This window comes from Scatophagus argus, chromosome 24 (assembly GCF_020382885.2).
Source record: "Scatophagus argus isolate fScaArg1 chromosome 24, fScaArg1.pri, whole genome shotgun sequence".
Classification (NCBI taxonomy): domain Eukaryota; kingdom Metazoa; phylum Chordata; class Actinopteri; family Scatophagidae; genus Scatophagus; species Scatophagus argus.
In genome coordinates, this window is record NC_058516.1 from 7,564,515 (window position 1) to 7,592,235 (window position 27,721).

General features: G+C 44.5%; 2 protein-coding genes across 6 annotated transcripts in view; one reads left to right on the forward strand and one right to left on the reverse strand.

Annotated features, from left to right (window-relative positions):
• The first annotated feature begins 1,740 nt into the window (after positions 1-1,740).
• The window catches only part of gckr (glucokinase (hexokinase 4) regulator), a 30,961-nt gene continuing 4,980 nt past the window's right edge, over positions 1,741-27,721 (forward strand). For 3 of the 5 annotated variants that reach the window (XR_006842739.1, XR_006842740.1, XR_006842737.1), the window contains exons 1-19: positions 1,741-3,822; positions 4,512-4,661; positions 4,736-4,804; positions 4,884-4,952; positions 5,152-5,225; positions 5,392-5,458; positions 5,572-5,625; positions 5,743-5,837; positions 5,970-6,075; positions 6,173-6,291; positions 7,177-7,275; positions 7,440-7,537; positions 7,697-7,773; positions 8,775-8,871; positions 8,957-9,066; positions 9,191-9,268; positions 9,770-9,913; positions 10,238-10,372; positions 10,462-10,651. Coding sequence is in view for 1 of the 5 variants with exons in the window: in XM_046382580.1 (XP_046238536.1) it covers positions 3,772-3,822; positions 4,512-4,661; positions 4,736-4,804; positions 4,884-4,952; positions 5,152-5,225; positions 5,392-5,458; positions 5,572-5,625; positions 5,743-5,837; positions 5,970-6,075; positions 6,173-6,291; positions 7,177-7,275; positions 7,440-7,537; positions 7,697-7,773; positions 8,775-8,871; positions 8,957-9,066; positions 9,191-9,268; positions 9,770-9,913; positions 10,238-10,372; positions 10,462-10,575 (1,806 nt within the window). In the remaining 4 variants the exon portion in view is untranslated. Of the gene's footprint in view, positions 3,823-4,511; positions 4,662-4,735; positions 4,805-4,883; positions 4,953-5,151; positions 5,226-5,391; positions 5,459-5,571; positions 5,626-5,742; positions 5,838-5,969; positions 6,076-6,172; positions 6,292-7,176; positions 7,276-7,439; positions 7,538-7,696; positions 7,774-8,774; positions 8,872-8,956; positions 9,067-9,190; positions 9,269-9,769; positions 9,914-10,237; positions 10,373-10,461; positions 10,911-27,721 lie in introns of those variants that run through there. The other 2 variants (XR_006842738.1, XM_046382580.1) reach the window with 2 other exon arrangements.
• Positions 11,598-27,658, reverse strand: rp1l1a (rp1 like 1a). Its single transcript, XM_046382934.1, has 8 exons — positions 27,617-27,658; positions 23,753-24,002; positions 23,054-23,443; positions 22,717-22,960; positions 17,332-22,235; positions 15,812-16,804; positions 14,526-15,725; positions 11,598-13,686 (listed from the first exon to the last, which is right to left on the reverse strand). Exons 2-8 carry the CDS (start codon positions 23,981-23,983, stop codon positions 13,216-13,218), a joined length of 8,433 nt encoding a protein of 2,810 aa, XP_046238890.1. The 5' UTR covers positions 23,984-24,002; positions 27,617-27,658; the 3' UTR covers positions 11,598-13,215.

The window sequence follows — 27,721 nt, forward strand, 5'->3', positions numbered from 1 at the left end:
CAAGGAGCCAATGTTTGGAGCCATGACAGCCCTTAGCTTTTCAAGAATTTAAAAATGAAATTCTCACGTTGGCCCTCCTGGGAAAACATGTAAACAAGAAGTTAAAAGTTTTTTTGTTTGTTTTTCCCATTTCGTTGTAAGTATGAGCCTCAATATGCCTCAAAAACGTCCTGGTAGCAGTATTAGCAGTATTGTAAGAAAAACATTTGAAAACATTTTCTTCATGATTCAGAGGTTACAGCTGCAGTCCCACTTTCCAGTAGTTATTCAAAAATGCCTGAGGACTAGAGATCAAATGCTTCTTGTTCGTTCCATTCAGGACAAAAAGCTCCTGGATCAGCAGTAAACCTCAGAAGACCAAAGCAATGAGTCTGTTTCTGTGTTGATGGGAATCAGGATTCACGGAATGATTTTTAATCTGTTTGTGGATGACTGTGAGGACAGGCGAGATAAGAACACCTCAGATATGAGGAAAGCTGTGCATCTGCGGCATGCGGAAAAACTCCACATAAAAGGTGACAAATTACATAAGACCCATCCAATTAACTACACAAGAGAGCCATGAGTTTCACTTTGTTCTGTCAGACAAATTCAAGGGAAGTACTAACAATGAAAAAGTTGCTGGAACTAATACACAAGGTCAGCTGGAGCTTTATTTGCTTCCAAACAGAGCTCAGACAGTTGAAGATAATGTGAGCACAGCAGAGAGGACGACTGGGGGCCAAACGGAAGTCTGACAGCGGTGGAAAAGTATTCAGACGCTGTGGTAAAGTTACTTCAGTAAAAGTACATAGAGATGGGAAGCCCCCACTCCGTAACTAAGCATGTACTGAATAATTTATTGCACATTTTTTACTTTTCGTGCAAAATATAGTACGATTATGTATGAGTACAACTGGTGAAGCAGCAGATTTTTTACCTCCATGTTTCCCTCCCTTAGCTCACTCCTCTCTGTGCTTAGTTTTGTCACCAAAATGCAAAGCTTATGTAAACTACAAGCATTTCCATTTAAGCGCAGTATGCATATAAACGTACCTGTAGCTGAGGGTACAGTATGTACATGCCATCCCGATACTCTGAAACCTGTCAAGAAATGTTTGAGAAATGTAGATAACTAAGAGGGGAATGAAAATACATTTTCTGCAGCAGGATATGTGAATGTATACCAAAGCCTCGGGGAAGCTAACACGCTGGAGTTCAGGAAAAAAGTAATTATACAAGCTTGTCGTGTGTTTGTGCTCATTTCATTCAGCTCACAGAAGCAGTTTTATAGCCTTTTCAGTGGAAATTGATGTCTTACCGTTTCAATGCAATGGCAGTATAAGAAATCTACTGTCTTGCTGTCAGAGCTGAATTCAGTTTCCAAGTACATTTATACAAAATAATCACATATAATAGGTGGAATGTTGCATTTTTAAAGCAGTGCAGCAAGTTTTCAGGGTCCTTGGGATACGTGGAGTTTGATTTTTGAGTGATCAGCTAAAACTGAAGAATCAGTGATGTTTCCCCAGCATCAGTCGAGTTGGATTGAAGTCAGTGCAGTGCTGAAAGCAGCAGTTTGTGACAAAGAAAATCTGAGTGTCTTTCCTTCCCGCACCCTGAATGATTCGTCTTCTGTTCCAGGGTTTTAAGAGCTGATTGCTTTCTTGCTCCTCTGAGTGGGGAGTTGGGGGGGGGGGGGGGGGTGATTTGTCAAGAATTCAGAACATTGCTGAGATTGAAGCAGGATGAGAAGATGAGAAGGAGGTCTTGCAGCTTCCTCAAAATCGAAGGACCTTTCATGGTTTGGTGCCAAGGTCAGTGTGCAGTGCAGGACTGCTGCAGGCTTGACTTGACTAGAGAGTATTGGGAGCACAAAGATTGTTTCAGGTCAGGTGGAATTTATTATTTATGGAGAGTCTCTATGAACACTGGTTACAGAGAGGAAGATACTTTGTGATACTCTGATAGTTTGTGCTTGAGACTAAACTGTGTATAAATTTAGACCATGTTGTATTGTTTGATAAGTGTGCTGCTCCATCATTCAGTGAAGACAGGGTGTTCGCATTTTAAATGGCTTTTTAGATTTCTGCGAAAGTCAAAGCAAGCAAAAGAAGTCAAATCTTGCTGCAAACATACATCGAGTCCTCTGCTTCTTCAGCATCTGTTTCTCTGTCCGTGGGGAAAAGATTATCATTCAGGTTAATTGAGGAGTCAGCTCTGACTGACCAGAGCTCTCTTGGCTGAAAACAGACTTGGTTTTACTTTAAACGTCTGAAATAAGGTCAAGTTTCATTTTGTCTTAGAGATGAAATGAGGGGTTTACTGAGAGAGCTCCAGCCAGCTCACAGCGGTGTCTGTGGGCGGGACTGGCTGGCCGGCATGGCTGGCTGGGCTAGTGACCCTCGTGGGTGCTGGCTTCCTGTTACACAATTGATTTCTCGCCTCAGAAATTCTCAGAAGTGGACTTAATGGTGAAGTAGCATATGGCAATTGATAACACATTGCATTAAGGGGAACAAAATTTTAAGTGATCAAATTTTTTTCGAGCTAATGATTTGTCAGTGATTGGTTAATTGAGAAGAAACTGATTAATCTGACGACACAGGAGGAGAACGTGATGAATGTGTGGAGGGAGTTGCTGGTTGTTGTGGTCGTCTATTAGCTGGCGTATCTTTACCTCGAAGCTCATGACTCTTTAAATGTGGGTGTTGTTGGAGAAACGTGACCTCTCACTGTCATAGGTTAGGCTGAGCAGGCAGAGCACTGAGTTATGACACTTCTGTGTTGCTCCTGCCAACAAACTACGGAGGCGCATCATCCTGACCGCCCTACGCACAGCACTGGTGTCGACTGACTCAGAGAAGTTTAACACCAAAGTGTACTTCAGATGTCTGATAATCATTAATAATCAGCGTGAGCCAATAGTGAGCAGTACAAATGCATCACTCTGTGGACGGGCCTTTACGGCGGCCTGGGTTTGGAATTAGTTTGTGAGAGGAAAATATGAGGCGATGGGAGTTATGAAGTGTGAGGATAAATATTTGTCATTTCTTTGTTGTGATGGAACATGAAGTGAAAAAATGTCCTTGAGGCTGTGTCACCGACAGCAATTAGCCGGCAGTTATGAGAGACAGCAGTGGGAGTTTGGAGGAGTGAGGCACACTGCAGCAAACAGTTTGAAAGAGTCCACTGAAAGTGATGAAATGTATTAGACTCCACAATCTGCTGGGGTGTAATTGGGCTGTTCTCACACTGCTGAGAGTCAGTTGGACCTTTTGTACACTGCAGGGTTGAAAAGCATGATGGGAGCAAATCTCGCTGTTAGAGGTTTTTATTTATTGTGAGCCAACACTCTTTCAGAGCTCAGATCAAGGAGTATTTTTCTTTTTTAAATCTGTCTCATGCCTTGCTTTCAGTTTGATCTACGTGTTCCAACTGTTTTTGCCGCGGGTGTAATTTGTGATTTAGGAAGCAGGGATCGCTTTCAGTTTTGTTTCTCTTAAAGGGAGAGCAGCCTATTTTCCCCTTGTTTGCTATAGAATAGTTGTGAGAATGACTTAATCAGCAGAGACCCTGGGCATGTGTGTGGGCGTTTGGCAGAGATTTCCATACTTCCTTTCACTCCTCGGTCTCAAAGGTCCTGGAGTGAACTTTGTCACTACAGACAGAGCCAAGCACTCTGTGGTTTTCACTTTAAATTCCTCTAACTGACAATACGGAAACAGGCTGCACAGAGGGACATTTCTTGAGGCAAACTGTTTTTGGCAGAAGAGGACAGACTCGTGCACGATGGCAGGATCAGACTGGACGTGTAGTCTCTCCACTACGCATGAATGGGAGGTAAGTTAAAGGAATTTGGGGAATTTGTGTTTTAAAGGTTTATGACCTTATGAGTAAAACATGCTCACATTCACTTTTTTCCCCTTAATAACCCCTGTTTATGTCTGTACTGTCAGTAATATTTTTCCACGACATGACCTGCCCTGCTCTGATATTCTTAATCAATGTCAATGATCATGCCTAAACCAAGCCAACCCAGTTCCTAACAGATGCAGAGTATGCATAGGATGACTTCCTGGGAAAGAAATGAAAGATAGCAGGAAGCGGCACACTGGAGCTGGTTACCTCAGCAAGCATAAACACAGTCTGTGCCTGGCCATGAATAGTTTGCCACATAACCCATGTAAACAGATGAAACAAAAGAGCTTAAGAGGTGCTGATGAACAGATTTTGTTGCCTTTTGGGTTAGTTCATTAATCTCCAGTCTTTATACTAAGCTAAGCTAACTGACTGTAGCTTCATATTTAGCATACAGACAAGAGAGTGATGTCAGTCCTCTTTGAACTCTCGCAAACCTCACACTGTTGTATGTATTATCAGGCCTGCCAGCTATACTAGCATCAAATCAGCTACTGATAAAAAAATGTTTTTATTTCAGTTCATATTTTACAATCAGCGGATTGAAGCTGGTAGGACTAAATGCAGCAGATAAGTTGAACTGTTCTTTAAAGTGATTTTATTTTTCTTAGTCCCCGGATTATGAGCCGTCTCTTCCTGTTTCGGAGAAGTCCAATCCCCTGACGCGTGACATCGACCGGGCTTCAGCCAGTCGTATTGTGAGGATGTTACAGGCGTGTGACGCTCAGATGTTTCAAGAAGAGACAGGAGAGATCTACCAGGTACAGTTAGTCCGTAAATGATGAGTTGCTTTGACAAAACTTGGAAATGATTATTTCATACTGATTTTTTGTAGAGGCTTTTGAGTGAGCACGTGTTGGAAACACTGGTGGAGGTCGCCAAGAGGGTGGAGCTTATTGTCAAGGTATCTTCTCTTTGTCTGTGTGGATTTCTGTTGGTCTGTCTGGCTTGTTGTTATAGCGTACCCTCTGTTTCTTTAACAGGATCCTCAGGACAGCCTTGTTGTGCTGAGCGGATGTGGGACATCTGGTCGAATTGCTTTCCTCATCACGGTAAAAGTTGTCTTGAAACGGTCCCCACATGATAGCATTTTCAATCTCTAATATCATAAAACAAGTCAGAACAAGCCAGAATAGACCAGTCATATCAGAACAATGACACTTAATGAAATCATCTGATCAAACCTCACTTGTTTTATGGAAAACTGCTTCCTTGCTTGTGTTTTGCATGTCTGGTTGTGTGTGTTGTTAGTCGGTTTTCAACAGAGCGCTGAGGGAGATGAACCAGAGTCCGGTGTATTCTTACATCATTGCAGGAGGAGACAGGTAGTACAGGGCTTTGTTACGCCTAAAAAGATTACACTTGTGGCTGAAAATACACAACCAGCAGAAAATGTTTCCATCGTGAATGACTTTGTTTATGTTGGCATGTTTCTGAAACTCATTGGGTTGTTTTAGCTGTAAAACAAATAAGCAGTCTTATCTTCCTCAGAGCTCTGCTGTCCTCGCAAGAAGCTCCTGAGGATGACGCTGTAATGGGCATGCTCAGTCTGAAGAAGGTCAGGGGCATGGTGGAGAGTGTGTGTGTGTGTGTGTGTGTGTGTGTGTGAAAACAGTTTTTGTTTTAGCAATTTCTATTGTGTGACCTTTGGGTGTTTTTGGCACCCTGCAGGCCTGCGAGGGAAAGAGGCGTGTCTTGTTCATTGGTATTTCGTGCGGATTATCTGTAAGTCACTCTAATTGGTCAGAATCTGAATTCTGTGCTTGACAGGGTGGGTCAGAATGCTGCAACCTTGCACACGACTTATGCTAGTTTGCATGCGTTTGACTTGTGGTTGCGCAGGCTCCGTTTGTGGCCGGTCAGCTGGACCTCTGCCTGCAGCACCCTGAGGTCTACACTCCTGTGCTCATTGGCTTCAATCCTACACATCAGGCCAGGTGAGTGTGTGAACTCATACTCGTATCCCATTCATATCATATCATGGAAAGGTGGAAATTCTCATGGATAATTTATAATGCCCCTATAGGGTTGAATTAAGTTTATTTTTAACATCTGAAATGATGTGTTAGGGATGAGCCCATTCCAGGCTGCAAGTTCACTTTCCGCAGTGTGGTGCGAAGAATGCAGGAGCTTGCCAAAAGCCAGAAGGCCTTCCTCATCAACCCAGCAGTTGGGGTAAGAATATCCAGCTAATTCTTGTCAAACCCAAGAGAGACGCGTGTCTGTGCTTTGGCCCTTTACTCTGTGTGTGTATGTGTGTGTTTGTGCTCAGCCAGAAGCCATCAGTGGCTCTTCCAGGATGAAGGGAGGCAGCGGCACCAAGATTCTTCTGGAGGTTGTCCTGTTCGCTGCTCACGCTGCCACCTTCACAAACACACCCGTCGCATACAAGTGAGTGTGCTTGGAAAAAAAACAGAAATTCTTACAAAAGGATCTCTTTGTTTGTCTGCAGCATGAACTCATTGTATGTTGGCTGTGAGCCAAGAAGTTAGGTGTCAAAGTTGAAGGCTCCTGTACATGGCAGAGTGAGGCTGTCAGTGCGGAAGAAACAGATTACACTACAAGTAGAGTGGTACTAAAAGTAATAGTTTGAGATTTTGGGAAACTTTTTCTGCAATTATCCAAAAGTGTTTTCAGACCCCTAGGCGATGCGTATCTAATAGACTTCAAAGTACATGAAGTGTTACTATGGAGACAGGATTCACACATCTGGATAGTAGGTTGCGAAACTCCGTCTTCCACAGTACAGTTTGTCCTCTGTTATGACCTTGAAGTCACCTCATAGCACGAAGGTGCAACCTGCAGCTTAAGTGCATCCTTGTGTTGACAGCCGATTCTCTCCAACAGCCGCCTGAAAAACCTGTGCGGGGAAAAAAAAATCTCCTGGACATGTTTTCTTACATTACTAGCGATCTGTGTGTTCAGGATCGTGTATCAGTATGTCCGCTCACATTCTTGAGTGCTCAGAAGCCACTAGTGATAATGTTAATGTACATGTGTTTCGTGCGTGCTCTGTCTGTGTGCTTTCCTCTTCATATTCCATATATATATTTCATAGCAAACCAAGTGCATTTTCATTATTTGTTTCCACTGTGTGTTGCTGACCCCTAGAGGTCATTGCGGGAAACAGATTCTGTGATTGTGCAGTTACTTTTGACTGCATTGTACAGAAATGTGCAGAAATGTTTGAAAATATACATCACCTTATTACTACATTCATCAGTAGTTGTCTGAATTGCTTTTTACCTACCTTTTGTGTTTGTTTCTGTCCAACAGGGGCATCCTGCAGCACATGAGAGCATATGAGGAATCTGCAGAAATCACTTATGCTCAGATTGAGGGGATAGCTGCTCTACTGGAGGCAGCTGGGCAGAGGTGGAACATCCTGTTTTGAACCTTTCACTTTAGTTTTTTGCTCGTGTTTCATCAAACATTTCACAGAAAGAGCGAAATGAAACAGATTTTAAAACCAACAGCGAAAACAATGTGTGAGCTGATAGAATGACATTTTGTATACAGCTGTGCTCTGTGTGTTTCAGTTTGCGTAGTGGCGGGCGTGTTTGTTACCTGGGCTGGGGCTCCTTGGCTGTGCTGGGCCTTATTGACGCCAGTGAGTGTAATCCCACGTTCGGCGCAGGTGAGCAGAGTGTGATCTCAGAAAAAAAAAAACCCACAGCTTCATTTGCACCTTGATTTCATTGTGCAAAATTCACACATAAAGGAGTCAGAAATCTGAAACGATCTGTGGTTAATGATCAGAGATGTGTTTTATGTGTTTATGCTTTGCGTTTGTCAGACTACGAAGATGTCCGAGGCTTCATCAGTGGAGGATACAGAGAGCTGAACAACAATGAGGGTTCCCTGATTTCGCTGGTATGTGAAGAGAGGCAGTGAATTAACATCATAGACCTGATGAACAGGAAGTTATTGCAAATAGAGTATCCACTGTGCAGGAGATTTAACATCTGTCTGAAGTTCTTCTACAGTAGCTCTGTCAGTAGTAGCCAATTCCAAACATGGAGACAAATCTGAAAAAAATCTCACAAGACATTACAAAGTGTTAAAATGTCTGAAAATGCAGGAGAATCCAATGAGAATGAAATCCAGCTCTTATTTTCCCCGTGTAATGACACATCTGTCTCTGCTGAACTGGACTTGTAGAATTAGAATGAAACACATCCTGCTGTACCTGCTTTATGATGTCTGTTCTCAATTAATCTGCTTTAATCTTTTTATTGTACTGCTGGGAGGTTTATTTCAGTTCACTGCTTAAATGTGGCTTTTTGAAATGTACAAGTACTTTTAAAATCCATTTTGCAGAGAAGCATTAGTATCAGTATGCATGAATGTATGAATGTGTCCTGTCTCGCATCACGTCATGTGACCTCTACTCAGACACACAAACTGTGAGCAGCGTGAGCGTATGCTAACACTTGCCTTCCAAATTTCCTCCTGTATGTGCATGTTTCATTTCCTGTAAATGTGCATGTGCATGCCATTTCAGTGTGCAGGAATGGCCGACCCTGCCACTGACAATGCAAACTACATTGTTATTATTAAATGTAATAAATAATGCCAGCCATAAATCAAATAAAAAATGGCTTTGATATGGTGAAAATCTTGAGGGTTATAATTTTAAAGGCCTAGAATTTTTTTACTTTCTCTATAACATTCAATACTCAGGACTAAAGAAGCAACAGAAAGCAGAAAGAAGCAGAAAACCCTCATGTGTAAAAAAGCTTTGGTTCGCTCTCTCTGAATGCTCATAGTTTGAAGCTGATTGAGAAAATATGTTTCCCAGGCCTTTAAAATGTACACGATTCAGTGTGTCAGGTTAAGTGTGTGTATGTTAAACTTCATCTGCTTCCCTGTAGGGTCCTGACTTTTGCATCTCACATGAGGACTTCTTGCGTCTCGTTCTGCCCTCCCTCAGTGACCAGGACACTGTGCTTCTTATCTACACACATCCCGGTGAGAGAGAGAGAGAGAGACGATTCAAACTGATGATTTTTTGGTTTGGTTTAAAATGAAACCAACGCGTGTCTTCTCCCCACAGACGATGTCAGTGAAGTGGCAAAGTTGGCACGTAAAGTGAGAGAGAAGACGTCCCACCTCCATGCTGTTTATCATGAGGCTGATGGAGACACTGCAGCTGCCGTACCACAAGTATCTATCTATCTATCTATCCATCTGTCTATCTATCTATCTATCTATCTATCTGTCTATCTATCTATCTATCTATCTATCTATCTATCTATCTATCTCATACCGTCTGCATTGTTTTTTGCAGGATGACATCAACAGTCTGTGTTTATCCTCACTGAAAATCACTTGGCCATCACCTGCGTCAGGGAACTTACTGCACATGGTACAGCACACACACACACACACACACACACTCTATTCACTGACTCATCGGAGCATTACAAATAACTGTTTTGCCTCATTTACTCTCTTTTGCTTTGTCCCCCGCCATCCTTCAGCAGAGTATTTTTGCCATAAAGAGAAAGATACACTGGACAGAAGGAGGGCCTGTTGGTTAAATGTTAGGTGACTAATTTAGGTGACTAATTTAGTCCCTATTAATTTTTAGTTTTTCTTATTTCTCGTGTTCTATTGGAGGTTATTTTCCTTATGCTTTCATTGTTTGTTCTCTGGTCTGGCTTATGTAAATGCAGAAAACAGAAACTCAATCCCCTCCCCTCTCTTTCTCTCTCTCTCTCTCTCTCTCTCTCTCTCTCTCTCGCTCTCTCTCTCTCTCTGTCTCTCTGTCTCTCTGTCTCTCTCTCTCTCTCTCTCTCTCTCTCTCTCTCTCTCTCTCTCTCTCTCTCTCTCTCTCTCTCTCTCTCTCTCTCACTTGCTCTCTCAGCAGTGGGAGCTGTCCACTAAGCTGCTGCTGAATGCCGTGAGCACCGGAGCTCACGTCCTAAAGGGGAAGATTTACCAGAACCACATGATTGACGTGCAGGTCACCAACAGCAAACTCTACGGCAGGGCCATACATTTACTCCAGGTAGAAAAAAAAATCTCCCAGGATTTTAACCCAACAATATACATGACTTTTTGTCCAATTAATATATTCATTCAGCAGTGGGACAGTTTATCAGTCCATCAACCAATCAGAGAGGTTTCTGGATGCCTCAGGACACTGCCCATTATTCTCTCTACACACTGTGAAGAAAGTGGTTTATTTGTTCTTGTATCATGTCATTAACTTAAAAAAATGCTGTTGGGGTAAGAAAGGAGGCACTGAGCTTCCTCCTCCACACACAGAAGAATGAGCAGAGTTGCAGTAAACACTGGAAACTGAGGTGAAGCTGTCTCGTCCTCCTTCCAGAAGCTGTCTGGTCTTCCTGAGTCCCAGTGTGAGGAGGCTCTCCTGAAGGCTGTCTACCAAGTGGACGAGCTGACAGTGAACATTATATCATCTGACATCAGCACACACACTCGCGCTGCGAGGAAGAGAAGCAAGGTGAGCAGGCAGTGAGGTGCATCATGTGCTCGTGGAGCGTATGTGTGGAGGCTGGCTTTATTATATTTTCTCTATATGTGTGTGTGTAGGTGGTCCCCCTGGCTTTGGTCTGCTTGCTGACTGGTTGTTCTCTCGTGGAGGCAGAGTCTCATTTGGAGCAACAGCCAATCGTACGGGAGGCTGTGGAGGCGTGCCTGTCATAACTGACATGGCATGATGTCATCGTCAAGCCCCTTCAAGCGAACATCATGTCAGTTGAGTCCTTACCTGGAATCTGAGGTGATATTTGTTATAAGCTGTGAACTGTGACAGTTTGAATCGTGTCGGCTGCACCTGGGGGTTTGAGACATAAAACCATGTTATAACACTAAACAAATGTGACACCTCAACATGAGCAAACCTTGTCATACTAATAATAACCTGCAAATGTCAGTTTTCGTTTTTTTCAATTTGCTTTAGATCAGATGATATGAGATGACTATAAGATGAATATAGGAAATACTGGAAAACTGTGACAAAAATGAAATTGTATGCACTTTTTCTGTCTTCTGATGTGTTTAACCGCCCCTCGCCCCAACCTCTTGTCCTTTAGTTTTACAACCCCATGGGGTGACGTTTGATGTTTCGCTGACATTTTCACCCTGCGTCCTGCAACAGTTTTCAGGCGGCACAGGATCTAACACACTGGTCCGCGTGATATAAGCCAGCCTCAATCCTTCTGTTGCTCAACACACACACACACACACACACACACACAGGTACTGGATTAGTGTGACGTATGTGTACCTTGAGAGCAGTTGAGCAGCTTTGGAAACACCTTTGGAGCGGAGCCAAATGCAGCAGGGAAGCACAGAGCAAACGCAGCCCACTAAGATCAAGTGCACATCAGATATGGATCAGAGAGCATGAGCACAAATTTAGGTATTTGGATGAACTGGTCGAAAGGGGCAAAAGGCTACTGTTTGATGCTTAGAGATCAGTACAAGGACTGTAAACCACTTCACGGTTGCTACAATTAAGAAAAATAATTTGCCTAATCTGCAGGGCGATTTGATGTGTGTTATCATTCATCAGCATCTGAGTCTTGGCAAAAAAGTGGATTACTTCCCAAAAAGTTGAACTGTTCTGTTCGATCTAAGAGAAAGACAGCTAGAAAAGTGAAAACGCACTGAAGGTGAAACAAAACGTGAACCACCATTTTGTGTATTTATTTTATTTATATCAACATTATTACATTCATAGACTCATTTGGTATTCCGGGTACATGATGCTCACTTGGTGACGCCACCGACTGATTGATGGACAGCCAAACAGACCAATAGCAACATAGGCACACACCTCTTGGTACCACAAGGCTTTTGTCAAACTAAGCAGTAGGAGACGTTTTGCCTCGTTCACACTGTCCTGAACACACATGGACCATTTGCAGAATATCTCTGCAGTAGAAGTACAGGTAGGATATAAGCCTGGAGCCCAGCTTACTCAGGGGTCTTAAAAGGTAGATTTTTCCAGCATTTTAAAAAGCAGCTTTGATTGATTCCGGCCTCTTTAACAGGCTCTCTCATCCTGCTGGAGAGCCACTTACAGAGAGAGAACATGTCAGGAAACAAAAGACAGCCACTTAACTAGGATGCCCCCTCCCCCCGCCTGTTTTTTCAGTCTACCTTCATATAACCATGGATACAGTAAGGCATCAATATCACGCTTCACGCCACATGGCCAGTTATGCAAACCCCACCTGAATCTTCAGCATGTAACGCACACTTAAGAAAAGCTCTCGACATTAAGCAGCAGAGAAAGGTTTACGTCCACCTGAAGTTCAGAAGCTTTCCTCCTGACGTTCACTGTAGATATAAACTGGATTCCTGGGAGAGAAATGATCACAGTTGGGCTGCACAAATATAATGAGATACTGAAAAGAGACATACACATATGAATGTTTAAAGGAAAAACAGATTCTATAATAAAATAAAACTCAGTTTTTTTTTCAATTTTGGAGTAGAAAGTAATCCAAAATGTACTTTAAGGAATAGCTCAACATTTTGGGAAACACGCCACTTCACTTCCTTGCTGAGAGACTTTGTGCCAAGCTAAGCTAACCATTTCATGGCTTTAGTTTCATATTTAGCCAGCAGACTAACTCAGGGAGAAAAAGCCAACAAAATATCAAACTATTCCTTAAGATGATCAGGTTACATCACAGCGTGTTGGTAGATTTAAACTGAAGTCTTCTTTACAGACTACAGATTTAAGCAGGTAGTTAAGTAACAGCTAGGAGACGACCTTTCCAAAGCAAACTGGCTGTCCAAACCCCTGAGAATATAGCCTCAGTAAGACAAGTCCAAAAATTAGACAGAGTTGAACCAAGTATCAGTCCACTGGTTCTGTCAAAGACTACTGAAACAGTGAATTAACACCAAAAATATGTCAGAGGTTCCTTGTATATTAATGGCTATATGATTCAATAAATTATTAAACCTGTGGTCCACTGAACACATAATACACTCATGAGTGTCAAAACAGACTTCATTAGTACACATACAGTACAGAAATAGATGTGCATTCATACATACAGTTCAATCAAAAATATAGATATAACCATTGCAAATATAATTCATAAATAGGATAAGGTGGTGGTCTCAAGTTTCAAGATTCTACATGTGAATCACGGTGACTCCTCCTACACCGGAACTCTTGTGATAAAGTGCTTCGAGTGTCTGTGTCTTTTTGTTTGTGGTTGCAGTTTTTGAACCGACATAATTCTACCTGCGAAGGGTTTTTATGGGACGCTCAGACATTCTGAAGTCTGAGCGTCCACGCCATCAGTTCAGTTTCTGTGTGAGTTAAAAGTCATCCAATTCCACGTCACTCTCCTTGGGTTGGCGCCGCTTGACCCTGGCCGGCGACCGGCTCCCCCTCTGGCCTGCATCACCACTAGTAGATACACCAGTAGCCATTTTGGACACTTCTGCGGAGTTCGCAGGGTTTTGGTGTGCATCTGCGTCAATGTCCTCCAAGGAGCCAGGCTGGGACTCCACAGAGGTCCTGGTGAACTGATGGAGGAGAGCACAATCCTCCCTTTTGTTTCTATTTACCTGGCCCTCCTCCTCCTCCTTCTCTTCCTCAGGCTTGATCTCTTCAACAACATCTTCCACAACCTCATCCTCGCCTCCATCTCCTCCACTGTCTTTGTCCTCCTCATCCCCTGTGGCTCCGGCCCCCTCACGTCCCGATTCACTCGTGACGCTTGGGCGTTTGCCGTCGGTGTCGGAGTCTTCGGCATCGACTTCCTCTCCCTCGGTTACCCCTTGGCCCTGAGAGTTAAACAGCATAACAGTAAATTATCTCTGTGGACTGTAATTAACTAAATTGGGTGCTAATCGGGCAGCTAAGTGACAGTAATTACAGCTTCATGTTAGTTACCCAGCAAGAGCAAAAGTAGTAGTTGGAATTAAAATTCGTTTCTGAGGATTAGTGCTGGGAGGCTACTGTGAGCTCAGCAAATGTTTTGTTAATTTCTTCGTACTTCAGCAAAACATATCAAATGCAACGCCAGTGAAGGCTGTTACATGGAAAACTGAAATTGATGGTGTGTAAAGTATGACTTAACTTAAGTATAACTTGTTAAACAGAGGGTTTTTAAACAAACAGTTTGTGAATGACAATAACAGCAGACGTCCATCAGTGGAAGGACTGTGCTGCTGCCAAACAAAACAGATTTGTTCAGTCTGTCTAATTGGATCGCCAGCTTATCTTTTCCCACAGGCTTAGACTTAGCGGTTAGGGCTGCAGTAGGTCAGATTGCTCTTTAAGGTACAGTACACTTTAACCCAGCAGTCATGTTCATGCACTCAGTGCTGGTTAAAAATAGATGGTGCCGAAGTAGAATTTAGGAACAGTCACTTATGAGATCAAACCTACTTTTCTTTAAAATGTTACTTCACAGGAGGGGAACGAATTAAATTTAGTTTGGTCTGTCTCTCATGGGAAACATATTATTAATTATTAAAGTCTTTGATTTTAACTTTGATGAGGCATCAATAAGTCGTATTAATGCTAACAGAGAGTTAGCATTAATAGATAGATAGATAAATATGATTGTTCACACAACATAAAAGGACAGATCCTTATGGTGCTGGCACAATTCATTGACCTGTGAAGATGCTCTTTCCTCCTCTGACGCCTTCCTTTCCTGCTCTTCGCTCTCTCCTCCCTTTGCTTGTTCATGTGACTCCCCCTCTCTGGAGCCATCATCCCCGTCATCTTCATCCTCTGCCTCTGCCGAGGCGCTTTCGTTTCCCTCAGTGGACTCCTCCACTGGCGTGGATTCTTCATTTGCCGCGTTTTTCGCAGCATCCTCAGTTTCCCCGGATTCTGCTCTGCTTCCCCTGCCCACTGTTTGTTTTTCTTCTTCTTCCTCAGCCTTAAATTCAGTCACCTCACACTCCTGCACTTCTGCCTCCTCCTCTTCCTCGCCTCTGCCCTTTTCATTGGTCTCTTCTTCACCTACTGTTGCCTCTTTTACTGTTTCCTTGTCGCTCTCCTCCTCCTCCTCCTCTTCCCCGGTTCCTGTCTCTCCTTCGTTCCCCTCTGTCTCCCCTTCATCCTTTGCATTCTCATAATCTTCCTCTCTTGCTCTCTCTCCATTGTCTGCTGTCTCATCCTCACCTGTGTTGTCAGTAGTTTCTTCTTCTCCTTCTGCTGTTTCCTCCTCTCCCTCTTCCACCTCCCCTGCTTTGTCTCCCTCCTCCTCCCACTCCTCACCTTTGGCACACTGGCATTGACATTGAGCCTCATCTTCCTCCTCATCCTCTGCATTGTCTGATGTCTCCTCTTCCCCACCTTCCTCACCACCTGTTTCTCCCTCTTCTTGCTCCTCATCACTCACACTGTTGTCCTCTCTTCTCCCCTCTACCACCTCCTCATCTCCTGCCTCACCCCCATTTTCCTCTTTTTCTATTTCCTCATCCTCCTCTGGGATTGTCTCCTCTAAAACAACATCAGCTTTGATATCCTCTTTAGTTTCATCTTCCTCCTCTTCCTCCTGCACTGCCTCTAAATTCCTCCCCTCCTCGTCTACAACAAGGCTGTCACCTTCCTTCTCTGCAGGAGGTGGCACGGCTGAAGGTGATGGGCTTTTCTTCAGCTGCAGTATCTTCAGGAGGTCAAACTCCATCATCACTGGGGCTTCGGTTGCCAGCGGGTTCACTTTAAGAGGCCTGGCAGCCATTTTTTTGCGGACACAAGCATCACAGGGGCAGTACTCGTCATCACTACGCTGGTCGCTGAATTCACCCGTCAGCTCTCCATCACTGAGGGAGTCGGCAGTTTTCACTGACTGGTTCTTCATTACCTGAAAAATAAACCAGACGTTATTTTTCTGCCTTTCAAGCAGCAGCAGATGTTGTGAGATGTAAAAAGGATCAGTGTTGGAATTACCCTCAACATTCGACGCCTCTTCTCTGTCATGGTGGACTCCCTGGAGAGGTTTGCTCCTTTCGGTGGCTGGGGTGACCTCCCCGCTCTGCCGGCACGACTCTGAATCTTCCTCATCTCACGTTCGATGCTGCTCTGGATGCGCCGGCTCACCTCGTCCCTCAGCTCAGAGATCATGGTATCCAGGATGATGCTGTCGTCCAGCTCCCAACGAACTTTAAACTCCAACATGGCATTGCTGTAGTGGTTCATGAACTGTTTCTCCAGCTTCTTCAGCAGGTGCAGGATCCATACTGGATCAGGGTCTTGGGATATTTTTTTGGACAATGGGGCTCGCAGGACAGTTGGGGGTGTGCCTGAGCTGGAGTCCAACGTCTCTCGTTCATTATCTGTGGGGGACTTGGAGCTGTCGTTAGCAGAGCTCTTGTCCGATGATGAGGGATTGTCAGTGGCTTTGGGGCTGTCCAGACTTGGAGGGACTGTACTTTGCTCTTCACTCTGTACCAGTTCCTCTGCTATTTCTGTCTGAGCTTCTTCTGTCTCCTCTGGTTCTGCCTCGATTTCCTTGTGTCCTATCACTGCGTTTCTGTCCTCTTCCTCCTCCTCTTCCTCCTCTTCTACAACCTTCTCTGCACCCTTGTCCTCATGTAAAGTTTCTCCTTCATTTGTTTTGTTTTGCTCTGTCTCATCTTCACCTTGATTTCCATTCTCATTTTCATTCTTTCCTGATCCAGACCCACTGCTCATATCCACCCCAGATGAGGACCTTGGTGGAGTGACCTGCTCTTTACCAGCGTCCTTGACCTCTTTGGCCTCAATGTCTCTGGGTTCAGTGAGCCAGAGGGACTGAAGGATAGCCATAATGTCTTCATACTGGCGGTCCTTCTGTTGGTTGCTGCCCGGGCTCACTGCAGGCTCAATGAGCTGGAGCTGAGCCAAACAGTCCAAGAACCCCCTGGCTGATGTGCTCAGTCTTCGACCATAAACTGGAGACACCTGCAGAAGACAGCAGAGAATAAAGATTATGTTACATACATAAATTGTGCTCACATTCGTAGTCTAGTAAATTAAGCATTCTTGAAGAAGACTTTTCTAAAGGATGAAAAAGTGACTGGATGACTGGAAGTGACTGATTACTGGATAGTTTTACCTCTTCAAAGGGTGAGGACCCCTTTACACTGTTACTGTAAAACCCATTTTTGATCATAAAATAGTGGATATAGCTATGTCAGCGAAGATTCTTTAAAACTGATGATAATTATTATATTATATACGTGGATAATTTTGCCAAACATACTATAATTGAAAAAACCCTACAAATGATTATCAAAGATTTGGGTTTGCTTAATGGTTTGAGTCATTTATCAAACAATAATATTATATAATATTATTCTCAATTCCAGGTACACAAATGTCAACATTATCTGAGACAGCAAAGCCCAGAACCTTAATAACTATTTTGAGATTATAGGATACATTTTGTCACATGATGATGAAGTCTTTACATAAAGTCAATGGCTCACCTCAGGCATGCTCTGACATCGACCCAGAGAAGGGCTCAGGAGAACTTTCATCACTGCAGCTGAAGAATGCCAGTTCCTGGGCAGAGACTCTGTGCTCAACAACGGATTGTTGAAGTGAGAAGAAGTCCCTACTGCATCACCTGGAGCTGGCTCTGAACCCTTCGCCTCCTCTGCTGTATCACATTCATGTCCTTCCTCTTTCTCTCCTTCCTCTCCAGCCTGAACTTTCTCCTCCTCATCCACTTTCTTGTCTTCAGGACCCTCCTCCCCCTTTGCCTCCTCTTCTCCAGGTTTCTCTTCCACCGCCTTCTCCTGCTCTTCCTCATGCAGCTCATCTCCAAATGTGAGCATGCTGCTGTTAGCAGGAATGCTGCGCAGCCAGTCACTGACAACCTCACTGGGGGAAGCGTTGGGCAGGCAGGCAGGTGTTAGCTCCATCTCCTCCTGATTCGTCTCATTCTTTATTTTTCCACTTTTCTCACTCCTGGGCTTGTCACTAGTTTTGCTTGCCTTTGACTGTTGACTCCGTGGACGGGCAGTGGCCATGGTTTCCTTCAGCAGGTCAGCAGCGGATAGGGAGTGAGATAGAATGCTCTCGCTGCATGTCGTCACTTTACTGCCTGGTCTGGAGCTGTGTATGGGACAAGGGCTTGAGGACTTTAGTGGTGTTTCATTCTTTTTAGAACTGGATGTTTTGACACTGCCACTAGAATTCACCTTGGGACCTATGACTGGATTCAGAGAATCTGACTGAGCCGAAGCTGCCGACTCTGGCCTGAGGCAACAGGGACTCTTGGAATGAACACTGGCTGCCTTGTTGCCTGCAGTATCTTGTTTCACTTTGGCCTTACTAGATGGTCTACTAACAGCTTGGATTTCTGTGTCATCATTTGCTGAATCTCCAGCAGTTGTTTTTGCTACATTGGACTTTTTAATGCTAACACTTGAAGGGGATTTGTTGCGAACTTTAGCACCTCCTGATGACATTGCAGATGGGCTCCTGTTGTCAGTGCCTTCGGTATCACTTGCTTTTGTTGTTGAAGCAGACTGCACACTTTCTGTTTCAGGAGTTGCTGCTTTGACACTGCACTTACAGGAATACTTGTGAGACTTAATGCTTTTTGATGAAAACGCACTAGATGCTCTAACTGTTTCTTGCTTTCCGCTGTCATCACCTTTATCATCATTTCCTCCTGGTGTTTCAATAGTAGGAATATTGACTGGGGGAATGTGAGACAAAGTGTTTTTACTCCCATTATTGTTGGACTGTTGAGACATTGTGGACCCTGTTCCCTCCACATCGTCCTTCATGTCAGACTGCACTGTTCTTTTGAGGGCATTAGGAGTTGCTGTTTTCACTCTGCTCTTATTCTCAGTGTCTACATGAAAAGAAACACTTGATTTGCCACTGTCTGAGTCACCTGTTTCATGGTCTTCTGGCAACCCAAGAGAGACTGACCCTGAAGAGTTTCGACTCAGTGCTTGCTCTGTGCCTTCTGATTCTTTCCTCTGCCGTTGGGTTGAGGACGACATGACACTGGCAGCTCGTTCAGAAGCCTTCTCACTTTTTACCTCCTCACTGTCTTCCTTTTCCTCGACCTCCTTATCCACCTTCTCCTTTCCTTTCTTTGCTGAAGCATTTCCACAGCAACATTTGGATCTGCCAGATTTAGAAGACTTTACTGAGTGAACTGACAAGGCGCTGGACCCCCTTGTCTCTCCAACACTGGGACCAGGCAACAACTGTTGCACAGGAGACTGGGGACTGCTGGGGGGTGTATCTGGAGCTTTGGGTGAGAGCGACTGGCTTTGACAATGTTCAGAAGATTTACTTCTTGTAGCAATGTCTTCCCCAACCTTTTCATCTGTGTCTGCTGTTTCAACATGAGCAATATCAGCTGCAGTACTCAACGCTCTTTCTGTTGTGTCGTTTCCTTCCTCATCAACCCCCTCTGAAGTTTTTATGATGACAGCATTTGGATTTGGTGACACTGATTGGATATTGCGGGAATTTGACTTGTTAGAAGTATTGGATCTAGCTGATGACTTTGACTTTACAGACAGGGCGCTTGCCACTCGCTCTTGATTTTGCTTCTCTTCTCCATTTGTCTCAGCATTGGCTTTGTTTGGATTTGGAGATGCTGCAGTGCAGTTTGACATCTGGGATTTGTGGGACTTAGCAGAAGTGTGCGATTTCCCAGACATGACACTAGGGGTTCTGTTCTCAGTGTTGTCCACCTTTGTCTTTGCTGTGTCTTCGCCTGGAGCCACCAGTGAACCCACGTCACAGTTTGTGTGGTGAGACTTTGCAGAGGAAGCAGATTTACCAGATAAAGCACTAGCAGTCCGGTCCTGAGCTTTCTCACTTTCTTCTGCAGACATTGCATTTCCTGCTCTCTGCTGTGTTTCCTCCACTACCATTTCAGTTTCTTTATCGTTGGCCTCCCTTAAGCTTGGAGATTGTGCACTTTCACAGCCATTATAGTTAGACTTGCAAGATTTGGAAGACTGAACAGAGTTATTAGATTTAACTGATCTGCAAGACATTTGACTTGCTGCCCTTTTTTCTAGATCTCCTCCATTTCCTAGTCTTGGAGAAAGTGACCTTTCTGAAGCTTTGGTGGACCTGCAGGATTTATTAGACTTGGCAGACAAATTGGACTTGGCTGACATGGCACTCACTGCTCTCTCCTCCATTCCTTCTTCCTGTCTCGTTGCTTCCATAACTGGTTCATCAGCCTCCTTGGGGCCTGTAGATACTGCTCTTGCACAATGACTGCAAGTGGACCTGTGAGATGTGCCAGACTTTGCTGATGCATTTGATTTAACTGATGCAGCAGACAGGACGCTATCAGGTCTTTCTGCCATGTCAGGCTTATCAGAAACATTAGACTTACCGGAAAGGGCGCTAGGAGATCTTTTGTTTGTGTCATCTTCTTTCACAGCTGTATTATCAGTTGGAGAGGCAACCATAATAGTTAACTTGACTGAAGCCCTGGTCTTGGAAGAAGCACCAGATTTAGCTGACAAAGAACTAAGTGCTCTCTCTCCAGTTGTCTCTCCCTCTGCTTCCTCTCTTGTCCTGATATCAGGAGCCTCAGCAGTGCCGCTGCAGTTGGACTTATGAGACTTGCTTGACTGAGCCGACATGGCACTGGGGCTTCTCTCTTCCTCTTTTTCTGTTGTAACACCAGTATTATCATTACAGCCAGACTTGTGTGATCTATTAGACCTGTGGCTCGTGGCTGAAGTGACACTAGAAGTCCTTTCTTCCTCTTTTCTCATTTCCTCGGGATCTGACATGGACATGGCACTTGATGCTCTGGCCTCCAGGGCATTTGATATTGCAGAAATGCGCCCGTGGTTGGTGAGGTTGGTCTTGTTAGATTGCGTTGACACAGCTGAGACATCTGAACCCTCATCGTCACTGCCATTATGAGCATTCTCTTGGTTGGAGAGGGGTGTGGGAGGCTTTGGGGAGGCTGGGTGGGATTGATGGGACCTCTGTGAAACTCTGCTATTGGAAAGAGAGTTGATCTCATGTTTGTAGCCTCCACAATTAGGACATACACTGGAAGCCCTTGACTGAGAGCCCGCTGAGAGTCCTGTGTGACCAGACAAACCACTAACAACCCTCTTTATGTCCTCATCCTCATCATCTGCAGCTCCATCTTCCTCTGAGATTGGGATGTTGGCTTTGCTGGACCTGCAGGAGGCTCTGCTCATTCTCGCCTTGGAGCTGGGAGCTCGCTCCATCTCCTCTGCGCCAGCTGTTGAATTTGGGGTGGCTGCTCCGCAGTGACAGGAACAAGCTGCAGATACTGCCCTGCTTCCTCTCTCTTCGCCCTCCTTGTGTTCACTGGGATGGACAGAACCAGCTGAGATCTCGCTTGTTGGTTTGTCATTTGGGTGTGTCTCAAAGGCTGGGGATGGGGATGGTCCATTGCTATTACAGCACTGTGAGGCGCTGCGTGGCAGGTCATCATCTAGGTCCTCTTTCAGCGACTGCAGGATATTCGAGGAGCTGCTGATTGCAGACAGTGGACGGTCACCCCCTTCCTCCGTTATTAGCTCATCCTCTACTGACTTCTGGCTAAGTGGTCGTAGGTTACTATCCAAGGCAACTACTTCACTGCGGCTGCAGCATCGGCTCACCTTGCACACCTCTACATGGGTATCTCCATCCTGCTCTACTTCCACTCTGCGCTCAACCTGCTCGGTCACACACATCTCCTCCTGGACCAGTTGGCTCTGCTCTGAACCGGAGCCTCCTCCACAGTTGGAGAGTCGTGCTCGACAGCGCACCACCCTCCTGGAATTACATGATGAGGAAGAACTAGAAGAGTGTGTATGTCTCCTCATTGTGTGGGTGTGGCTGGCTGTATGTGGGGGTGGGACAGGAGGCTGTTTGTGGCTGTGCACTGGGTTTTCCCACAAGTCGTACTGCTGTTCCTGTCTCTGGTAGCAGCAGGGGCATTGGTTTCCCTCCGAAACGCGCTGCAGCGGTTGGCTGGAATAATCCACACCCTCTGGGTCAAAGGATGTGGAGTCAGGGTCAGAGCTGCTCTCTGACTGACCCTGTTGCAGGTAATGAGGTGGGGCCTGGCTCAGGGGGCAACATTCAGTGGTCAGTGATGGGGATTTTTTAATTTGTGTAGACCACTGGAGGGTCTCATCATTATGTAGGCGAAAACGCACCCTCATCTCTACTGAGAGGCTGCCATCTTTATTAACCAGGACACGCTTTTCAATGTCTTCATTCATAATAGACGGTCTGGCTTGGGAGTAGGTGCTGACGCCATTGCCGTATGACTTCTCTGAGGACAAGGAGAAACGGGCAGAGCGGTTTGAGGAATCTGAACGAGGATGGATGATGCTTTTTTTGGTTTCCAGACCGAAGTTAACTTGAGAGGGAAAAGGAGAGAGAAGCAAATTTACATGTAGTCTGTTTTTCTGACTGCTCGAACTGCTTTAGGAATTAAGGTTTGTGTAATGGGTGGAGAAGCTATGCACTGTCCCACAAGAATCACCATGGTTGCATTTAGTAGGGAAAACTGTGACACTGAGATGAAAGCAGTTATGTGTTTATATTCAAAGTAGCTGGTCTTGACAGTGATTCTTTAGGAACTGGGTTTTCTGATCTTCATATGTACCTGCTCCTTCCCATTTTAGATCTGTTTTTGTGTTTTTGAAGCATTCAAACCGAACACTACTGTTGCAGCACTTCATAAATATCAACACTATTCTCACTCAGTAGTCTTCTGCAACTCAATGTTTGTAGCCATGGTGCTTTAGGAGTACCGTGACATCATGTGCATAGCCGACCTATATGTGTATGTTTGAATAGTCATGCCTACATACGGATTGTTTGGTGAAGTAATTTACCGTTTTTCTTGCTCTCGTGTCCTTCACTGTACTCGCTGGCTCTGGACTGAGCTCCATGAGGCGGGGATCTTGCGCCTTGAGTAGCAGGAGATCGGGCCCCATTTCCAGGAGTCCTGGGACCAAGACCAGGCAGTTTTTCCTCTGAACTCTTCCTGATAAAGTTTACCAGCATTGGACTGAAGGCTTCCCGCCCAACACACACCAACACACCAGGACAAGTCATGAGGCTTTGCACGCTGTCAATCTGGAAACAAATTCACACAGTGCCAGAGGTTTTTCACTACACAGGATCCCATCTACAATTCAAACCACACTCTAGCGTTAAAAAAGTTCTTACCCTTCGTCCCTCTGCAGTGTACAGTTTGCGGACATGAAACTGCATCACCTCTGACACCTCATCCAGAAAGGCCCTCAGGCTCCTGGCGGACCTCCTGCTAAGCACTACGCTTCTCCTCATCCCCGGCTCACTGTTCTTCACCAGCAGGATCCGTCGCTGCCTGTAAGGCAAATGGCCGGCCAGTGTTGCGGATGATTCGGGCCGATGGGGCCTTTGACTGTGATGGTACCAGATGTTTGGCCGTTTGTTTGCCAACTCCATGTTGACTGGCTTGGCCTGCCGCCGGTCGGTGCAGAGGTAGCAGCCACCGTCCTGGAGCTGCTCTAGGTGTTTGATGGTGTGTGTGCCACGGGGAGTGGTCACAGTGCGCACACCAAATGGCAGGGGCATCTGTATGTGGATACATATATGCACACATACTTTATATACATTGCATATAGTACAGATAGATGCATCTACTGAGAAGGAAATTCTGAGAAGACGGTTTGAGATGGACCATAATTTTTAATATATATTGTATAAACTATTCTAAATAGCTTTGAATGAGATGAAAGGAATGTCTCTTAGCAGGTGAAAGTTTAAGAAGTAGATCTAATGCACTTGTCAAGTTGAACAGATTAAAGTGTAATACAGCTGCCTCTTCACAGTTATGTTCAAAAGACAACTCTGCGTCACAGCTCTGAGCCCTGTCACACTAACCTTTTGGGAAAGGTCGTCCAGCAGGGCGTCAAAGCATTTGAAGCTGCGCTTGTGGACTGCCATCCTGATGCCCCCAAATTGACTGTCGCCGCTTTTGTAGAAGGTGATCCGCTTGGCTGGAGTGGCTGTGGTCACATGGGCTAGGCGTAAGTTGGAGGTTGGTTGGGGTAGGGGCGAGGCATGTTTAGATGGGGGCCGGGGGTCCCACATTCCTCCCTGGACCGAATGCATGCTGCGATCTCACACACATCTGAGGGACACGCATGGACATGCAACACAGAATCCAAAGAAGATGTTGAATAGCATGATAGTTAAAAGTCATTTTCGACTGTCCTTTCATTATCTTCTTCTTGTGCTCAAGCACTTTCTAATCACTCTTACAAGGTTACAACACCTAATCAGGGTGTTTGACTGAGGATTCAGGACAGGACATCCAGTAACAGGACTAACAGGCATATAAGGGTGTTACATGTGCAATTTGGCTACAAGAGGGGAAACATTTTGTACTTTTCCAGATCAAACTGGAAAGCTTCCAGGCTGTTATCTGACAAGGCCAATGATGCCTAATGATTCACTTTTTCTCACAATGTTCTGTGCAGTGCAAACATCTTTATCACGGCTGTATCACAATTTGGCTAAAATAGAAGACCTCTGCTCAGTTTAGCCAATTCTGGAACAAAAAAGCGACAGACTGGCATCGGCTTTCAACAGAAAACAGTCACATAATGCGAGCTCCTAATATCAAATGCAGTGCAATCTATGCAGTTCTATATAGATGTTAAAGATGAAGCTTCCCACAGCCTGCTATATTTAGTGGAGCAGCCTAGCACACATATAGAAATCCTATTTGGAACGGACGTAAAAAGTTCTGAACAGCCAGTGCAAACCATCTTGCATAATATACAGTACGTAATTCACGCTTTGTCGTATGACCTCACAGCAGCGTGACAAGAAAAACCATACTTTTAATTTTGGTTGGTTTCACATCTTTGTGTATCTTTGCATAATTGTACAGGCACACATGTGCAATACCAAGTCATGTATGAGCAGCACTAAAAATCTCATCATCTCACCATCTGCAGTACAAACAGGTTGAATCAGCACAGGAGACCACATTGTGACTGTTAACTGGGATGACTTTGAGTGACCTATGAAAAAAGGTGAATGTTATCAGCAGGCTTAGCAGGCTTTTAAGTCTCATGAGGCCAAACTGAAGGCCAGATCGCTGCTCTTAGCCGTAGACTCTCCCAACGTGACGTTCTACTTCTTAATCCCTCTTCAGCTCGGTCTCTCTTAACAACTTTACACTGGAAATATCACCTCATCCTGCAAGTAAATGCAATGCAACATTTCACTGCATGATTTTTGACATGAACCATGGCAGCAACTCACTATTTTTTCACAGTGGCACACAACAAATAGTTTCCGAAGTTCATTCTTCATTCATTTAGACTTAATCCGTGTAAATGATAAATTTGAAGGAGGAGCTGCTTTGAGGACAGATGAAGCCGTTCACTGTCGAATCATCACAAAAGACGGGTGAAACAGTGACGAAGGACTTTAGAATTAGCTGCTGGACTGAATATACACAATAAATGACACCAAACACCATTGACTTCATTAAGTTGGGGAAGTTTTTAAGATATAACACACGCAAAATAGTGAATAGGACAAAACAGCTGGTAGCAGTGTAATTACCACACTGCAGAACCTTTTTTACCACAATGTCAACCATAGAGCCAAAGATTATTTTACCTCTTAGCCATTGTCTCTATACGTTAACTGTATTGTCATGTCAAACACCATTTTTACCACCAATTTAAGACTTTTTCTGTAAAGTATTTATCAACACTTTCTACCACTAATTTAACCACCAAATTTAATTTAATTTTTTTACAAATACTTCACCAGTTTTGCCACTACTCACGTATTTAGGAAACATGGTCCAAGGAGATGTGAAAAAGCTGGAACAGAATCTTTTCCTGTCCATCCAGGGCCTGACCGGTCGAGTCAGACCAGGAGTCAGCACTGTGTGTTTGAATATGTGTGTGTGTGTGTGTGTGGTGGCTATCTGTGCAGCTTGAGACATACACCAGTATGCACAGCGGAGCCCCTGGTTCCACAGCTCTCAGGGTAAAATGGCAGTCGGTAATCAGGCACAAGGGGGAGGGGGTGGACAGAAGGAGAGGAGAACAGGGCAGGCGGGGGCTGGGCTAAGGATAGAACCAAAAGCCTACTTAAGGACCTGTGTGTGCAGCGGAGGGGAGGGGGGTGCTATGATGAGGCCGCACCTGACCTGCAGACACGCATGCTAGTTTTTATGGTTTTGTTTATTCTGGCCAATCACCAGGTGGATGAGAGAGCAGAAAATGTAAGTCATAGATAAAAATACGGGAAAGATAATTTGACAGAACTGCTTGTAATCGATGGCTTGGGGAGGGAGACGATTTCATTTTGAAATCAGTTTTTCAGCACATATGGCTCCATCTTTCTGTCTGTCTTGTTCCATGTCTCTCATTCTATGTCTTCACGCTCACACACACACACACACACACGGCCCTAATTAGAGAGGATTGTAATTACAGACAGTCTGTCTGACAGCAGGGTGTCTCCTGTTTAGAAATCACTGAAAACACCAACTGCTCCTGTTGAACCGCGTCATGGTAAACTAGTTGCCATCAGGCCGTTTGAGAACTCAATGATGAGTAAATTATGACCGGTTTGTCATCACAACGGCAGTATTATGAGCAAGAACTGTTTTTGTTTTGTTTAAACCTGTTTCTATGATGGTACATACACAAGTACACCTGTGTGCAGGGCCTTTGCATGCAGCGGAGTAAAAAGTACAACATTTGTACATCTGAAACGTAGTGGTATAGGAGTATAAAGTAGCAGAGTGGGAGTTGGTGGTTAGAAAATCAAAAATGAGATTTTGTAAGACTAGTATTTCCAGTAAGCGGGAAAAAATAAGACCCAGCTTGGAAAAATGCTTAAATAATCCACCTGAAGGTTTGTTTTACAGGATTGTTATCATGAAAGTACTTCAGATGCTTTCATTCAAGCACAGTTTTGCTTGAATCTCTGTATTGCAATGTTATGCTTTGAAATCAATTTTAAAAGCAATAGCAGCAAAGCTAAAAGAATCTCAGAAAAATTGCTTTACACTCTTTTTGTGGTTTTGAGAGCACCAAGGATATTAGAAAATATTAAAGTCCTTGAGCAAATATTACATAATTCAGATTTATGTAACTCCTTATTTCATCAATCTGTATCTGCTTCACGGCTTTAATGAAAGACGGACAGACAGTAGGTGGGCCTCAGAGAATCCTGGGTAGACAGGAAGTCAGGGATGAGTAGTTCCTGTGCTGCTGTTGGTGCTAATGGCTATTCCTTATGGATAAATCAAGGAAGTCATCTCTTCTGCACTGTTTTGTTGTTGTTGTTGTTGTAGTCTTACACAACAGCACCCAGGCAGAGACACTTCATCCCGCAGCAAGTCTGAAAACCATAACTCCTGAGCTGTTTGAGAGACTGAATGATGAACTTCACCTTTTCTTCTCCTTAAAATGGAAAAAAACAACCCTAAATGAAGCTCTGACCGTGCTGAAGCATAACTGACCCAGTCACAAATACGACGCAGATAGAAAGGGAGAGATTATATGCTGTGTGTCTGTCATCCAATTAACAGGTGTGCCTCACCTGATCCTCACAACTGGACCACACACACATTGTGCACATGTGTGGGCTGTATGTAAATACACAAGTTATAAAACGGAGTTTTAAAATGACTCCACGCACAAACACACTGACATCCTTATGGTGCTTATAAAGGAGACTGTGGGAAAAGAAACGAGAAAGTCTTACCCGTATGGACGCGTGCTGACAGCAATGAAGGAAGGTGATATATCGCCGATGACGATAGGTGATCGATTTTTAGATCCAGATATTTGTGAGAGATCACGACCAGCA

What these genes read in the sequence shown, in the direction of transcription:
- rp1l1a (XM_046382934.1), bottom strand. Translation starts at nt 23,983, where the DNA reads ATGCATTCGGTCCAGGGAGGAATGTGGGACCCCCGGCCCCCATCTAAA. An exon ending in GATGTCAGAGCATGCCTGAG is followed by an intron (nt 16,805 to 17,331) that starts GTGAGCCATTGA and finishes TGTCTTCTGCAG; the next exon opens with GTGTCTCCAGTTTATGGTCG. An exon ending in AGAGGCGTCGAATGTTGAGG is followed by an intron (nt 15,726 to 15,811) that starts GTAATTCCAACA and finishes TTTATTTTTCAG; the next exon opens with GTAATGAAGAACCAGTCAGT.